Consider the following 16832-nt stretch of genomic DNA (forward strand, 5'->3'; position numbering starts at 1 on the left):
TACATTTCAAAACGTGTGAAATTCATGTTTTTTCTGTAAGGGTTGACCTTTAACTCTTGGAAGGTAGATTCTAAGAGCATGATGACATGACAACAAAAGCTGATTTCGGTAAAAGCATTATGAAATGAATTTTGCAATGGTAAATGCTGTGCCACCTGGCAGTTAATGAATTAAGTAGTGCTCACACTAATATACCTTTAGTTTCCTAATGTTATACTTTTGGTATTTGAAATTTAATTGGCAGTGTCTACAATCGTTATTATTACCCCTTTTACACATTGTGGTCACTACAGAGGACAGCTACTTCAACACAATTTTCTTGCAAATGCATGGGTGCTGATGCAAAAGTTGCATGTAAACCACATGTGTTATGCCATACACTGCCCCCCACTGGCCATGTGTTGTAAGTGCATCACAAATCTCTCCAAACCCAGATTGCTAACAGGATCCAAGAGATACTGTGCCACTCAGCAATATTTCGCCAATCCTCCAGTTATAGGAGACCCTTGAAGGTAAATAAAATGTGTTAACATAAAATAACATCTAATTAGTGAGTATTAATTTTATGTTGTGAGGAAATTACCATTAATCCTGTGTCCACTAAACTGTACAACATGCATCACTGGAACTGCAGCTTTATTGCATTTGAAAATACTTAATCTGCAGTGACTTGTTTGGCAAGAAAACTACATATTAATGTAACTGGAAATTTATCTTGCAGATTTGGAACAAAAACGATATTTTGACAATACTGTCTTGTATTTGTGGAAAATGTTAATTGAAAAAAATATACACCTAAACAGAGTGAGCCCCCCCCCCCCACCCCCCTCTCTCTCTGTGTGTGTGTTTGTTTGTTTAAAAAAAAAAGTTTCACATAATGTATTTTTCATTGGTTAATATTTCTTCAGCTGAAAACTTCAACATATGCTGTCTATCCAAGTGGACATTAGCTATGAAAATACTTACTTACTTATATATATATATATATATATATATATTATATATATATATATATATATATATATATATATATAAGTAAGTAAGTATATACAATTATTTGTATATATATATATATATATATATATATATATATATATATATATATATATATATATATATATATATATATATACACACACACATAATTGTTATTATTTAGTTTTATTTGAATGGGCTTTTATTAGGGGAAAAATCTTGACTGAGGTAGACATAATACATTCATGAAAGCATCAATGTGTGTTGAATTGCTCAAATAATAATACACCAACCTAAAAATTTGATTTCTGAGCTTAGCTGCAGGTGATGTTCAGTTGACGTGCACGGTCACACTCGGAGCAGCGGAGGCAGCAGAGACAGAAAAAACAGAGAGCGAAGAAGAAACAAGAGCGAGGCAGATTCCCATGATGCACTGCACTGCCAACGTATGCAAACAGGAACATGGCTACCGGTGCTTAACATCAGCAGTACATCGTTATAATTCACTCCTGACGGCCTGACACAGTGTGTGACAGTATTATACCTGCAGTGCCTCCGCCACAGAAGAAAAGCTTTTGGTCGAGTTTGTCGGCGGAGCCAGCAGACCCTCTGAAAACAGCGTCTCCGTGGTTCATCAATCACAGACAGGTAACGGACTAGTTAGCACGGTCCCCTGCTAACGTTAGCATTTACGTTAGTTTCCACGGAAATTCAGTTAAATATTATATTTTGGTGTGATGTCTGTGTGGAAATAATCTGTATATGATGATAAGAGGGAAGACATCGCAAAGTTATCGTAACGTTTTTCGACGTATGTCGTTAAATTTGACGGTTCACGGTATCCCATCTTGTATGACATCCGATGTGTTGGTTGCGAGTCGAGAGCTTTGACACGACTGCAGTTCAGTGTGAAAACCTTAGACAGTCTCAACATTAGAGACTGGATTTCCTTAAGTTACAGAAGTCATCGTGACCTGATGGACATTTGCGACATGTTGTGTCACTAATAATTGTATAATAATGCCTTTTTGCATTTAGGCCTTGCTTCCAGTGAATCTTGATTTAAAAATCTGATTATGTGAACCAGCAGCCTCGCTCAGAGGTTAAGTGAATTTGTTTTTATAGAGAGTATCCATCCAAATCTACCAGTTTGCCCCTACAAATAACCAAGATTGCCAAAGCTTGGCTGCAGCGAGTAACATTTCCCTTTGCTCAGTGAAGGCTGAATGAATGATTATTGGTTTTAGGAATGTAAACTTACCGGTCGACTGAGAGTTTTGGTAGTGATGTTATCTCTTTAGATTCACCTGCATGGAGTGTAAGGAAGGCCTCTCTGTGAAAACACACCTGTCTGAGAATAGCACAGTTCAGTTTCACCCTAATACAAGTTGTACTGTATTTTTTACTGTCTCTGTGACTAAAGACATCATTATCTGTATATCTGCAATCATAAGTAGATGGTAAATTTATCATGTGATCGTTATGTTATTGCACATGTAATACATTTAGGTTTTGGACTGTTAAAGATATATTTTTAACACGTCACATTGGGCTTTGCAGCGACTCTGGCAGTGTATAGGATAAGGATGGCTTTTTTGTGTTTTTTTTTGTTATTGTCATCAGATTATGAAAATAAATACACCAACCAAAATAACAACACCAACTATGCATTCTTTTAACACTTCATGACTTTCTTGCCCTGCCAGTGGCTCTCCAAGGTTCATTCATTTTTCCTCATACCAAATATGTAATATGTATACCTGCCTTAAACACCTGGGCACTCTAACCTAACATTAATTAAACAGTAGTAAATAGTGCATTTGTGAGAGACTATTTTCAGCCTTGCACTAATACACATTTAGTGCTTTTGTGAGTATTTACAACCTGTGGTGTAGTAGAGGGTCTACCTACTCACCTCTGTTTCTGGCCATTTACTGTGTACCCACTTACCAGCCAGAAAAAGATTGGAATAAATAGACCAGTATACCCACTTCCTCCTCACTAACCTACCCATCTACCTACTATGACACAGAGGAATATATATATATATATATATATTTATACATATCTCAGGCGTTGGCGACATAGGCTTCTTATTAGAATAACTTTATTGTAGGTTTTAGTCTTTTCTTTGATTTTTTTCATGAAAAGAAACACAGAATATTACCACACTGTGTAAGGATTACAGCAGTGAATGTGCACCAACATCTCTATCAAAGCTGTCACAGCATCCAGGTACTGCGTCATTAATCACTTAGTTTGAGATCTTTGCATTCGTAATTATTGGGGATCACTGCATGATGCATTCTAGTTAGAGGTCTGTACAACCTCTGCTGACTTGCTGTGGTTTCATAGTGCCATGGACAATGAGTATCTCATGAAACTGAGGCCACCACAGAAATGTCTTTACTCTGAGATGACAATTTGTGGTAGAGGGTCATTACTTGAAAATTCTTTATATAATAATAGATCTTGAAGACTCTTCTATGACATTTTCCTCAGGTAAGAATAACAGTTATTTAGGACCTGTGAAAGTTAGATTTATATATAACAAGTTTAAAAAGCTTGCAGTGTGATGAACATTTAGCTGGCTTCTTGTGTCATTCTGGGAAGGTTTTACTGCGGCTTTTTTGCCACTTCCTTGGCTGCAGCCTGTCTGCTGCTTTCATTCACTGTCCAAGCAAGGCACAGTTCATCTCAAACAAGCCTGCTGTCATGGAGCAGATCCAGATCTGTTTCAGATGACATAATTGAAACAGTTGTTTCAAAACTATGCATTGAGAATTGGATATACTTTCTTTCCCATTCTCTTTCAGTGTGGGTCAACATGGCGAGTCCAAGGACAAGAAGAGTTCTGAAGGAAGTGAGAACCGAAGACGAGAATAATGTAAGTCTTCATAACAACTTATTAATTTGGCTTTTACTTTCACTGTTTAGTCAAAATAGTGTCACATCACATAGCAGGTAGCAGGTGTTTGGGAGGTTTTCAAGGCAGCACCTTTCCACATTCCTTCACAGAATGTCCCTGCTTTCATCCCTGTTCAAATAAACAGTGGAAGTAATTTTAGGTGGCAGTTTCACTGCCAGTGGACATCTTGTTGGCCTGTGTTTTTGGCAACAACAGTAGGACTGATATGTCTCCTAAGCTAAAAATAAATGCATGGTATGAATAAATGTGTTCCTTTTCTGTATTTTTAACTGTCATACTTAAAGAAAATGATAGTTTTTGATTTAATTACTTTAAAAGTCATTGCTTTCATCTTCAGACAAGTTAAGAGAAAGAATTGAGAACTTAACTCAGTGTGAAATGATTCTGTACAGAGTTCAAATGCATTTAGATATTGTCTTTCTAAATGTAGGGCCAGGTTGCGTAAAATCTTCAGACAAAAGTCTATAAATTCATCTTTGCAGTTTTTCTTAACAGATGTGTAAATTCATTAATTGCTCAATGTGTCTTTTTTCAGCTATGTTTTGAGTGTGGGGCTTTTAACCCTCAATGGGTCAGTGTGACTTACGGGATCTGGATTTGTCTTGAGTGCTCTGGCAAGCACCGCGGCCTGGGAGTCCATCTCAGGTGAGAACAGTGGAATGAACTCTGATTTGATGATTTTGGAGAATCATCATCCTGAACAGCCTGATGATTAATGTATCTTCTTTGCCCAATCTGCAGTTTTGTGCGCTCTGTCACCATGGACAAGTGGAAAGATATTGAGCTTGAGAAGATGAAAGCAGGAGGAAATGGAAAATTCCGCCTTTTTCTTGAACTCCAAGATGATTATGATCCCACCTGGACTTTACAGGAGAAGTACAACAGCAAAGCTGCTGCACTCTTTAGGGATAAGGTGAGATGTACTGACTTAATGGTCAACTTTCTTACACACAATTCACATTTAGCACTGTCCTCTTCATATTCACATTCAAGGTGTTAAAGCACGTTCGTAGTTTGTCTGTAGAGATCAATTTTTCCACTCATAAGGTTTAAACAGATAAACATCTGACTCTGAGATGGACTTAAGAGGGAACTTGATTTTAAATTTCTTACTGTAAGCGTGTATGCTAGCTAAGATAAGTATTTTTAAATTGATATTAGGGGTGTCATTATATATCTGCATTGACAATAGACATGATATTTAAAACTTGTTACAGTAAGTTTACACACTGTAAGACTAATAATCCTGTTAATTTTTTATTCTGTAAATTTAAATAGATACTCCTTTTACCTTTTCTTTTTGTTGTTGTTTTGTGTCTTGTTTGCTAGTTCACTTGCTGGCTCTTAAAACTTGCTTGATGGAACTATTGTTCTGTCTGATTTTTGTTTGTATTTGTGAGTGAAAATCATTGGCATAACACAAATCAGACTATAAAAATAAAATATTGATATCATGTTAATAATACACATAAGATAATATATTGTGTAAATAATCCAGCATTTCTGAAATCATTTCAATTTCTTTTTGTTCAAGCTTTGTCTCCCTCTACGCTGCTATGTACTCAAATTTCAAGTGTTATTCATTCATCAAAAAAGGACACACAAAAAACCCAACCAAATTAAAGATGAATTTCACCGAAAGGCCCATTGTAAGCTAGTAGCAGTATGGCCTAGTTTTGGCGGGGCCCTTCTTTGAGATTACTGGCTTGTGAAGGTGTCCGCTGTTCACCAGATTCAGTGATCCTCTTTTACTCTGTATATTACAGGTGGCAACTTTAGCAGAGGGTAAGGAGTGGTCCATTGAGACATCCCCTGCCAGAAACTGGACATCTCCCCAACCCAAGACTAGCCTATCATCCTCTCATCGGTAAAAGTGATGGAAAATTTTAACACACAGTGTGCAGTGCCAGATTACAGGATGGAGATTAAATCCTTGCTTCTGTCATATAGCTCTGGAGGACCTGGACAAAGTTCAGTGAAATCTGGTGACAAAGCTTTTGAAGACTGGTTGAGTGATGATGTTAACTCATATCAGAGGTGAGAGCCTCGCACTCTTTTCACATCTTTTATTGTGCACTTGTTGCTTTTTTAAATTTTTTAATGAATGAATTGTTTTTAAAACATTTTTCATGCCTCTTTAGTGGAGGGGGCTACAGTGGGAATCAAGAGAATCGGTACGTTGGCTTCGGAAACACGGTGACCCCAGAGAAGAAAGAGGATGACTTCATTAACAATGCCATGTCTTCTATTTATTCAGTAGGTCATGATATATATCTTTTTTTTTAGTTGCAGTTTTTGTTGTATTTTTCTTCTCCTGTGATAATCATTATTTTCATTTCTACTTTAATTTAATTTTTTTGCAGGGTTGGAGCAGTTTCACTGTTGGAGCTAGCAAGTTTGCCTCTATCGCTAAAGATAATGTAAGTGTATTAATTCAAAAACTGCTGTATCATATTTGTGCTGTAGTAAATTTGAGTTTGTATCTCTGTAATAACAACAGCAGCTGTAAACAAGAAAGGGAATGAATTCATTTCCGTCCTTTTTTTCTCATACAGACATCTAAACTGGCAAACCAAGCAACCTTAAAGGTAAGATTAATAAAGCCCTAATTTAATGTAGTCAGGAACGCATTTGAAGTTTTCGTCTGTCTCCTCCGTCTATTATATTGATATATTACAAGAAATAGGAGATTGTTCACAGAATGTGTGCTGTTTTGCTCAGTAAATCTCTGACTGTATGATACAATGTCAACTTTAGAGCTGCAATAACTGTGTTATTACTTTGATATCTTTTTGCCTTCTCTGGATGTAGTTAAGGGGCTATAAAGCGCCCCCAGAACCGGTAAAGCAGATAATAGGTGCATGGCGCTTTTTCCGCATCGTGTTTTTCTTTAAGATACACATTAACCATTTTCTTTAATTTTGTCAACTTGTCAGTTTTTCAGTTAGTTTTCACAGTTTAACTAACATTTTGTAAAATGGTGAACGTCATCCTCATGTGCCTCTGCTTAGATCCACTGTATATTCTTGGTGTCAGCACTTTTAGTTCATGGATAACCTGTGAAAGACAGTTGGCAACTGTACTGTGTGATGGGGTCAGAGTTATTATAGTTTTGTGTTTGTCATCAGATTTTTATTTTTATTTCATTTTAGTTTTTGTTTTTACTTGGTTTAGTGCCACTTAGATCTCAGAGTGAGTTTTGCTATTTACGTATATTATGGAGGGTATTTTTCAGGGGCAAGATTTAAGAGGTTCAGAATTGGTATTACAATACAAACACATTTCTTGCGTAACTTTTCTTTGTTTTGTAAATACAGTATAATTTCAGTTACTTCTCTTTTTTTTCTCAAGTCTAGATTTTATTTTTTTTATTTTTTCAGTTAACTCAAATATTATTTTTCACACCTAGTCTTATTTTTGAGTTAGGTTTTAGTCAACTATAATAACCTTGATTGGAATTGCCTTTAATTCCTACCCCTAATCTAGATATGTTGTTTCATTAACTGTTCGCTCACATCCATTAATAATGGGTTATCCACTCATGCATGAGCTGTTGACTGCTTAGCATGCGGTAGAGGTGTAATGGTATGTAAAAACAACTAGGTTTGGCATGAAATCAATGCTAAGCTAAATTTATTTGGGTTTTTTTGGTGTAAAGGTGTTGGCAGCGCACTGATTTTATTTTTATATATTGATTTATTTTTTTTATAAGGAAACAATCTTGAGGAAAAATCATATATCCTTTGTGCCACATGTTTATCTGCAGAATTAATGAGACAGAGCAAAGTTAACACAGATCTTTTATATCTAGAAATACAGATTTACTCTTAAAAGAATTCTAGTGAAACTACACAGAAAAAAATATATATGCAGTGTTGCCTCAGAAGAGAAAGTCACTGTACACTTGATGATGCAAGTTTTTTTGAACCATTACACCCTCTAGTGCTTGTTCAGTGTCACGGTGAATGGGAATGATCAGTCACTTCATGCTACTGCAGAACAAGCGGCTCAGTGTCTTGCTCTACTGTGAATGTTAAACTGTGTTTCATTCAAGTGAATTCTCCCCTCTGACTTCCAACTAGGCCACAGAGTTAGGACAGACATTAAATGAGAATGTTATCAAACCCACCCAAGAAAAGGTAACATTGATGTTTGAAGTTGTTGGTTTGGTGGTGGGATACGGTGCTTTATAGCAAAAAAACAGCTTCAGATGTGAATGTGCTATTTTCTACACTGCTTGTGTGTGCCAGTTTATCTGCTTTATGCCAGCTTAAATTAAACGACAAAAGCTACGGTTTCAAGAAAGCAGCCCCCCCGATCCCCACCCCCAACCCTTTAAAAACACAGAAAGTGTCTAAGCAGTGGGACCTGCAGAAGCATACAGCTGCAACTATTTATGTGGGAAAGGATGTGAGTCAGTATTAACCTTCAGCTCAGTCACTGGACAGGCTTTGAAGAACATTAAACATTTTTGGCAGCCAAAGTCTTTGTTCAGATATCATGTGTCATTTTAAGACATTCAGGTTTTAGTTTTAAATAATCACAAGAATAATGTATTGACAGACTTATATACTGTTTGTTTATAGTAGGTATAGTATTATAAACCCTTTTTACAATTCAATATTCAAAGCATATAACATTGGCATGAAATGATGTAACGCTAATATCAATTCTACATTTAAACATAGATGTTGATGTCCCGGGGGGGGGGCTGATAAGTCTGACAATTCTGAAAAAATTACAGACATTTACACCACAGTTTGATGAAGAAGAGGCATACATTGGTGCATTAAAATAAACCAGAATGCAGGAAAGTTTTGCTCAAAAAAATTGGGTGGAGTATAACCCCCCCAATGTTGAAGCAAATCCTACACTCTTGCATTTAAATATTCCACATCAGTTTCAGAGCTGTGCCTCAGCCACCTTCACAGCATGAGGAAATCTGTGTTTAATTCGAAGATCTTAACCAAATTTATTTTCCTATTCATCTGTTGAGATAACTGAATTGAAAATCTCTCATTTGATTTGATCGTTTTGAATTTTGGAAATTCCAGCTTAGCTTCAGTGATCAGTGGTAAAAGATAAAATGCCACAGTTTTGGTCCTTTGGTTTCTAAATAGAGCTCCACCAATAATCATTAGGCTGTCAACTATCAAATTAATAGTCAAATAATCTGATAACAAATTAATTGAGAAAGCAAGCAACAGATTGATCAAAAATCCAAATAAGGGTTGGTCATAGCCCTGTTTCCAAAATGCGGTGATTTTCTTGTTGGGCTGGTGACACAACCTGGAGCTCTTCAGCTTGACTGTTAATTAGTAATTGTTTTTAGCAACATTTATGAAATAAATATGTCACCATCCTTTAGGTGCTGGTGAGTTTGTTTCCACACAGCTGCTCTAACTCTTACTGTCACATGAGCAGCTCCTGGATGTGTCTTTTAATGAGATAAAATACGTCCTGAATATCCATATAAAAACTAATGCTCATAAATCAAAATACAGGAATATCAAAGTAGAGTTCATTTCAGTTAGTAAAAAATCACACTCTGAAAACTGAAAAAACTGACTGGTGTTTTACCTAAATACTTTGTCTTTTAATGTAAAGTTGGCATTAGTGGTCTATGGTATCTATGGTATGTGCCTTTTTTTAGCAATCTTCTCGCTCTCTTGCTGAATGGTTGTAGCTGCTTTACTGGAGTTATTTCCTCATGAGAACAACAACCTTTTGTTAAGACTCAAACAAAATGTTGTTGTTTTCTTGTGTTGATTTTCAGCACCCTTAACAAAACACAAATGGCTTTTCTCACAATCAAAAACCAACTGCTGCTCACTATGTGCTCTGTTGACATATGTGGATGGATATTGTTGTTGTCCTTAGTTTTTAATAATAATTTGGCTCATTCAGGTAAAAGATGGCAAATTGCTAGATGAAATGGCAGTCGGCATCACTGGGCTGGCAAGCAAGGTAGGATGGGCAGACGTCTGCCACGCTGTACTGATGCAAAACCAGTCTCCTGAGCCAGGAACAGCAGCTCTGATCCGACACTTTGAACTTAATACCTGGGCGTCGTGATAAGCATGAACTGGCCCCAACATCATAACCCTCAGAGGAGACTGGTTTTGCTGTGATGATATATGTTTGAACAATTCTAATTGAATGTCGTCTCTTGTTTTTCTTGCTGCCATTTTTAATCTGGTGGTGAGTACTTGGTTGTCAACCTGTGTGATGTAAAGTCTTAGTAAACAAACATCTGTTTGCAGTTACATTATTGCTGCATCTTACTGTTGCTAAAACTAGAAATGTAACGTAATATTTTAATGTGTTGTGGAGCAAATATTGTATGTTTATGGTATTTAGATTCCTTCAGCTATACCTTCAACCACTATTTTACTTTTTACTTTTGGATTAAATTTCCGAACTAGTAAAATATTATGTATTAGTCATTTGTTTCTCATAAATTCACAATTTTTTTTAACACTTGAAGTAACATCTGCACGAAACTTGTCAGCTTAACTGTTCTCTGTTCTTTAGGTTCAGGGAGCTGGAGCAAAATTGACCAATCTCTTCTCTGGAAAACCGGAGGATGGGTAATCATAACTTCATATGATTAAAATTTCCTGCTTACAAACTGAGATTAACTGCTAAGCAACATGAACTACTCGAGCATGTTTTCATATTTTGACTGTGTTCAGGTCTGCTGGAGAGAGCTACCAGAACATGGATGCCACTGAGGGATATCAGGGCAGCTCCAGCCAGCCCATGTCAAAGGACTTCTGGGAAACCTTTGGCAGCAACAGCTCCTTAAAAGCCAAGAAATCTCCCAGCAGTGACAGCTGGACCATCGCAGATAATTCTGCAAAGAAGAGCTCTGACAGTTGGGACAATTGGGGCTCCGAAGCAGCATCCAACAACAAACACAGCACAGAGGAGAGCTGGGAAGCCTGGGACAACAACTGGGAGAACGCGGATGGTAAGACGAAGAAGAGTCCCACGAAACCTGCGGAGGAAGCCTGGGATAATGCAGACTGGTAGTGACCTCACAAACATACATCTCATCCTTTGTCCCGCTCTGGCCTTTACCCTCTGTTTCTTTCTCTCTGTTCATCTCACTGGCACTTTCAGGGAAAGAGCTGCGTCAGCTCAGTTCCTGTCAATCCCATCAAAATATATTTATTATAAACCCAAGAAACAATAACTGAAGCCCAGGGGGAAGTTGAGCTCATTATTAAAAGAATATTCTTAAAATATACAACTACACTGACTCGCATTCACGTATTTCATTGTAAATTACCTTCATCACAACTAATTCAGCATCAATCAGTGTAGATATTGTCATAATTTTCTGCCAGGGCTCCCCGAATATATAACTCGTAATGGTGACTAAGCCAGTGTTCATACTGTTTGGGTTTAGTGATACTGGTTCTCTAGTCACCACATTAAAAAATGATGCATGATGGAGAAAATCTAAGATTGTAAATATAAATCCTTGTAAATACAGTATGATTGACTAAACACTGAAGACATGATTTTCTGTTTGTTCAATCAAATTGATTTATTCTGCCCCTGGACCTTTTGCACATTTTGTTCTTGAAATTTATATTTTAATTTTATTTTTCTTTCCATGGTTACATTAAATCAAAGAACCGCTTTAACAAATTGGCTACCATTAATCAATCTGTGTGGGTGCTGGAAATTTAAATGTTATAATGTTATGTGTAATGAGCTAAAGCTGAATGACCTTTATAGTATTTTTTTGTATTTTTTTTCAAAATGTGCAAACAGTCGATGGGCTTTAAAGCAGAGAGCTGCATATACATTATCAAATCATCAAGACCAGAAAATGACACAAGCGGATGCTTAAAAGTTTAATTTGGTTCATCCTAAACAAATAAAGTTTATTAATTTTTGCCCCTCTGGTAAAACTATCAGGTAAGGTGCTTTAGGGTAAATACATGTATTGTATCACACAGTGTCATGCAGACGAGCTGACTTAAAACTCAAAATGAATGTACTAATGAGCTGTTGAAACTAATTTCGATTGGTTAATACAATACTGTGATTTATGTTTCACTTTTTTCCATCTTCACCATCTATTGTTAATGACAACTCAAAACCTGTCAGTGACTCCCATTCAAATGTTCATTGTAAAGTTAAATATTTTTGGGCACATGCCCACAGTGTAATTTTAGTATTATTTTTTGTTATGAAACTCTTTAAATAATCTTACTTTTTATGGTAAGTTATCACATTGGTGTTTTTTTTTAATTATTATTTGTTACTTTAAAGCTGAAATTAATCTGCTTGGGTTGAGAATTATCAAGCAAAAATATGACAGAAATCAATCACAAAATCAAATTGTGGAACATAAAATTCCAATAAAATGCCAACCTGCCAAAAGCTATCGATCTACCAGGGGAGAAGATGGGGATTTATTGTAATATCATACAATGTATTTATTTGTTTTTTTTTTCTTCCCTTAAAGTTGGCTGATACTTTTTAAACCAAAACTTTCAAATTAAAGTTCAAACAGTCAGGACAGACTGTGTTCCCGTGTTCTCTTATAAATCCAGCTGATGCTCAGAAACATTGAATAATGTCTCAAATAACGAAAGCCACTTGTTAGACATCAGCAATAGTTCAATTCATAGATTTGCAAATTTATTTTCAAAATTTAACATTTGGTATTTTTAAGTAATAGGTGTCTAAAGATTATATAAACGATTTATTGTAGATAATTGCAGGGTAAAATACTGTATGTACTGTATGCGTGTGTGGAGGCTGTGTTTAAATAACTGGACTCAGATGGGGACTGTAGACTACATTGGTAACTGCATGGTGTTGCCTGTGAGCCTGTAACTTGTGACCTGAACTGAACAGATCAATGTAAATTTCATTTCATATGAAGCAACTCTGTGTGATCTGTCCTCCACATCTGCGTTACTGCAGCACCTGGGTCATTATGTATTGTGAGGATTTGATGTATGATGACGGATTACTTCACACTCGTATCAGCACTTGAATTGTGGAGTAATGTTAATGAGGCTCATTATGCGCTCGTGGCGGTCGTGGCTCTCCAACTTTTGTCATGAATTAATTTAATCAACCCGGTGTGCCCCTTAGTCAGAGGAAATGGCAGCTCTGCTCATGTTGTACATCGCAGATGCAAATGTTGTATCTTATCGTGAAAAGCTCATTGTTTGGACAAGTGTGCATATAATCAGTGTGAAATTAGGGGTTTTTCAAGCCTCTGGTAATCTTAAAATTCAAACGAGCTGACGGATTTAAAACTCGGCCAAATTTTTGCAGAAGCTACAGTAACTTCCCTGTGTGGCCTTCTCTACCACATAAGGTACTGCGACTTTATCATACTGTAAATGACTATGAAGTTTCATTAGATTGTACATGTACTAACTCACAGATCCCACTCTTCATGAATGAGGCAAACCACTATAACTCAACCCAAGCTGAAAGAGTAACTAAACCTCCAAACCACTTTTTTTCCAGTTAAAAGGTAATATATATTGGTAAATTATACGTACTGTGCTGTACAAGTGCATAGCGATTGCCCACAAAAGGTTGAGACCTGCCCATTGCATTTGAATTTTCCAATTGAATTTTTTTGGTAGCATGAACGTGCTTTAATCTCCAACTGAGCCCCCTGTCGCCGCCCCGTCGCCACACTCTTAACAACCTTCTATTTTGTGTGTGCGCAGGTGGCAGGAAGGTGCTGTGGATTGAGAGGCAGCACAATTAGGTAACTGGGCATGTTTCCGCTCTTCTCCCAGCCCTGCCCATTTTTGAGACTTTGTTTTACATTCCAGGGAGGGGGCACTCAAGTTGAAAGTGGGGAGTTAAGTTACTCTGTAATATATAACATCACAGGTCTTTGTTTGATTGTAGAGCTGTTCCAGTACCATTTTTTTCTTCCTGATACCTGATATTCAGATACTTTAACTTGCGTATTGGCTAATACCAACTAACAATCCAATACCATGGCATTAAAGACAAAATTCACAGCTGTATTCTACTAATCCTTTATGAATTGGAAATGATAACTATTGTTTTATGTTATGGTTAAGGTTAAACCCTAAACTGGAAGAATAAAATATAGCCCAATTGCTAACGTTTTGTGTTAGCAACTAACATTACAGTTTTTGCCAGAAATCACTTTTTCTTCGCTGCTATAAAACAGTAGTTGCCAGCGGCTGCACAGCACAACTCTTTGTGGCTACCTTTTTAGAGCGAAGAAGAAGAATCTTTTTCTGGGAAAGCTGCTTTTTTATTCAGGTATAAAACTATTTTAAAGCTTATTACAACATTTGGTATCAGATTGGTGCATAGACTTACATACTCACTAATACCTGATCCAGCATTTTAGGCCGTATCAGAGGCATTTCTGATACTGGTATCAGTATCGGAACAGCTTTATTGGATCTGTCTACATTTGTAAAAAAATAAAATAAAATAAAATAAAGAATTAAAGCAGAAGATAATGACTAATACCAAAAGACATATTAACATGCTTGGTTTGCATTATATTCTTTGAGGCTTGTTGTCTGTGATCATTGGCCAGTAGTCAATTATTAGCTGCTCACAGAGCAGTCTGCCTGTGCAATAAAGCTGCTGGATTCCTGTTTGTTATTAGGATGTTTTAACATTTTGTTTTACTTATATAGGCAGTACTGATTGGGCCTTATGAATAGTAAAAATAATATTTTGTTTTAATATGTGAAGGCTTATTCCTGGGAACTTAATTCCATGCCCATTTCCTACCTCTAAGAAGTCTTCAGTTTACAGCCGATTTTTTAGTAGTCAACATTAGAGCTGCAACGATGAGTTGTTTAATTTATAAGCTGATGAAAGAAAAATTAATTGCCAATTATTGTGATAATCAATTTATTGTTTCAGTAATTTTTAAGGCAAATGTCAAACATTTGAAAATTTTAGCATCTTAAATGTAAGAACTTGATGCTTTTCTTTGTCATTTATGATGGTAAATGAAGAGTCTTTTGGTTTTGGACTGTTGGTTGGACAAAAGAAGCAATCTGAAGACGTCAATTTGGACTCTAGGAAATTGTGATTAGCATTTTCCATAACTGTTTGACATTTTATAGACTAAACGATTTAACGTGAAAATATTCGACAGGTAAATTGATGATAAAAACATGCTTTTTTTGTGAACATTTCAGCATTGTTTTGACAAAGATCTTATAACAGCAGGCTTTGCTGTGGCTCGTTTTGTCATTGCCGAAGGAATGTTGTTAAAGCAGATCAACAAAGATGGATCTACAGTGTTAGTGTGTTCACAGTTACAGTGCAATGTAAAAAAACGAAAGTATCACTCCTGGAACATTTGTGTCGCTGAACCTCTGCAGTCGTGTTCATGTATGGTCATGTGTTTACAAACCTTAAACAGCTGTGATTGCTTTCTGTTATTACTGGTGTCAGTTTGTGTGTCTCTGATGCAGTGAGGTGTACATGTCAGTAAATCACCACCAAACATATATTGTTACCCTCAGCCTTTACTATATTATTGAAGCTTTTTGTCATTTTGTTTTTTTATTTTTATTTTGCGATGGCATAAAACATAAAAACTGCCAGGATATGAATTTTGAAAAGGGAAAATTTGAACCACCACTTGTCTGAAATCAGTAAAAGAGCTCTTGTTCTGAAATATAATGGCTTTTTTTTAATTGGCGAATGTTGAGGTTAATGGTAGATTTGATTCGCAAACAGACTGCAGAATATGTTATTGACTGAAATGCATCCGATAGGTCTTGCATTTTTTATTTTTTTATTTTAAAAACCTGATGTAGTCTGAAGGTAATGCTAATAACTTTTCAGAGCAGCAGTCTGGCTCAGTGTCTGTGCCTGTCGAACATTTGAGATTGGGTATGTTCGTGTTTGTTAATGAAACTATTATGTCAGAAATACTATTTTTGATGTCATGCATGAGAATGTAACGTGGAGCTAAAAACATTCAGCTGTTGTTTGATTTACAAAAGTCGTTTCCTGAGTGAATTTAAGTGCAGTTGTCTGCTTGCCCCTTCAAGTTTCACCAGCAGCCATCTCATGAGGTGAGCCAGCGTTACCTACTCAGTTGAGGCTGTGGATGTTTCTCCTGTACACATGGTTTCCGTGTTCAATAAAAATGTATCGTGCCGTGAATGGATTCAGAAACTATAGTCATTTGTTCACCCTATTCAGGTTAGGTGGGTTTAAGTTTTCCTCAGCAACATAAAATGTTTTAGGAAAAGAGTAGCTTTGTGTCAGAGAAATAGTTTGTGAAAAAAAACAGGCTTATATTGGGGCAGGCATCTCTATGGGACAGGCTTTTAATTCCTTTCACACAAAACTTAGCAAAGATGGAAATGCAATCAAATTATTCATTTAACCCTTTGAGACCTGGGCAAATTGGCTTTAATTTATTCAAAAACATGGGAAGAAGGTAATGAGCAACAAAAGAAGAAATGACCAAAATGTTAGCAAGAAATCTGTGAAAAGTACAAGAAAAATACTTAAATATTTGCCAAGAAATACAAACAAACAAACAAAAAAACAACAAAAAGGAGAGAGTAAAAAAATAAATATACAAAGCAAGAAATGACCTGGAAGAAAAACATATCAATACTAATAATTCTGTAAAATAATTTGAAATATATGATAGTGAGAATGATGAAGAGAGGACAGAAGAAGGTGAAGAAAGTGAGGACAGTTAATTTGAGTATTTGCCAGTGTGGTTCTAACAATTGTGCAGGGTTGACTTGGGCCGTGGTGATGGGGCCCAAATGAGATCTATTTTCATGGGGCCCAGAATTCCTTGTGACGCCCCTGATTATGATCATTATGACTATAATGCACTGGACATTTCCCCCTTACTTATCTCTTTTTTCTTCTCCTCTTGTTTACTGTAAACCGCTTTTTT

The 16832-nt window shown here is 36.3% G+C and overlaps 1 protein-coding gene across 2 annotated transcripts; it reads left to right on the forward strand.

Annotated features, from left to right (window-relative positions):
- Positions 1-1405: 1405 nt before the first annotated feature.
- Positions 1406-16075, forward strand: arfgap1 (ADP-ribosylation factor GTPase activating protein 1). 2 transcript variants are annotated; one of them, XM_042500735.1, is made up of 13 exons: positions 1406-1623; positions 3792-3862; positions 4440-4549; positions 4646-4817; positions 5671-5771; positions 5855-5941; positions 6046-6160; positions 6268-6324; positions 6460-6492; positions 7987-8043; positions 9812-9871; positions 10439-10494; positions 10600-16075. In XM_042500735.1, the coding sequence occupies exons 2-13, from the start codon at positions 3803-3805 to the stop codon at positions 10937-10939; spliced, it is 1248 nt and encodes a 415-aa protein (XP_042356669.1). In that variant the 5' UTR covers positions 1406-1623; positions 3792-3802; the 3' UTR covers positions 10940-16075. The 2 variants fall into 2 exon arrangements, with proteins under 2 accessions (XP_042356669.1, XP_042356674.1); XM_042500740.1 differs by lacking the exon at positions 9812-9871.
- Positions 16076-16832: the final 757 nt, after the last annotated feature.

This window comes from Plectropomus leopardus, chromosome 2 (genome assembly GCF_008729295.1).
Source record: "Plectropomus leopardus isolate mb chromosome 2, YSFRI_Pleo_2.0, whole genome shotgun sequence".
Classification (NCBI taxonomy): domain Eukaryota; kingdom Metazoa; phylum Chordata; class Actinopteri; order Perciformes; family Serranidae; genus Plectropomus; species Plectropomus leopardus.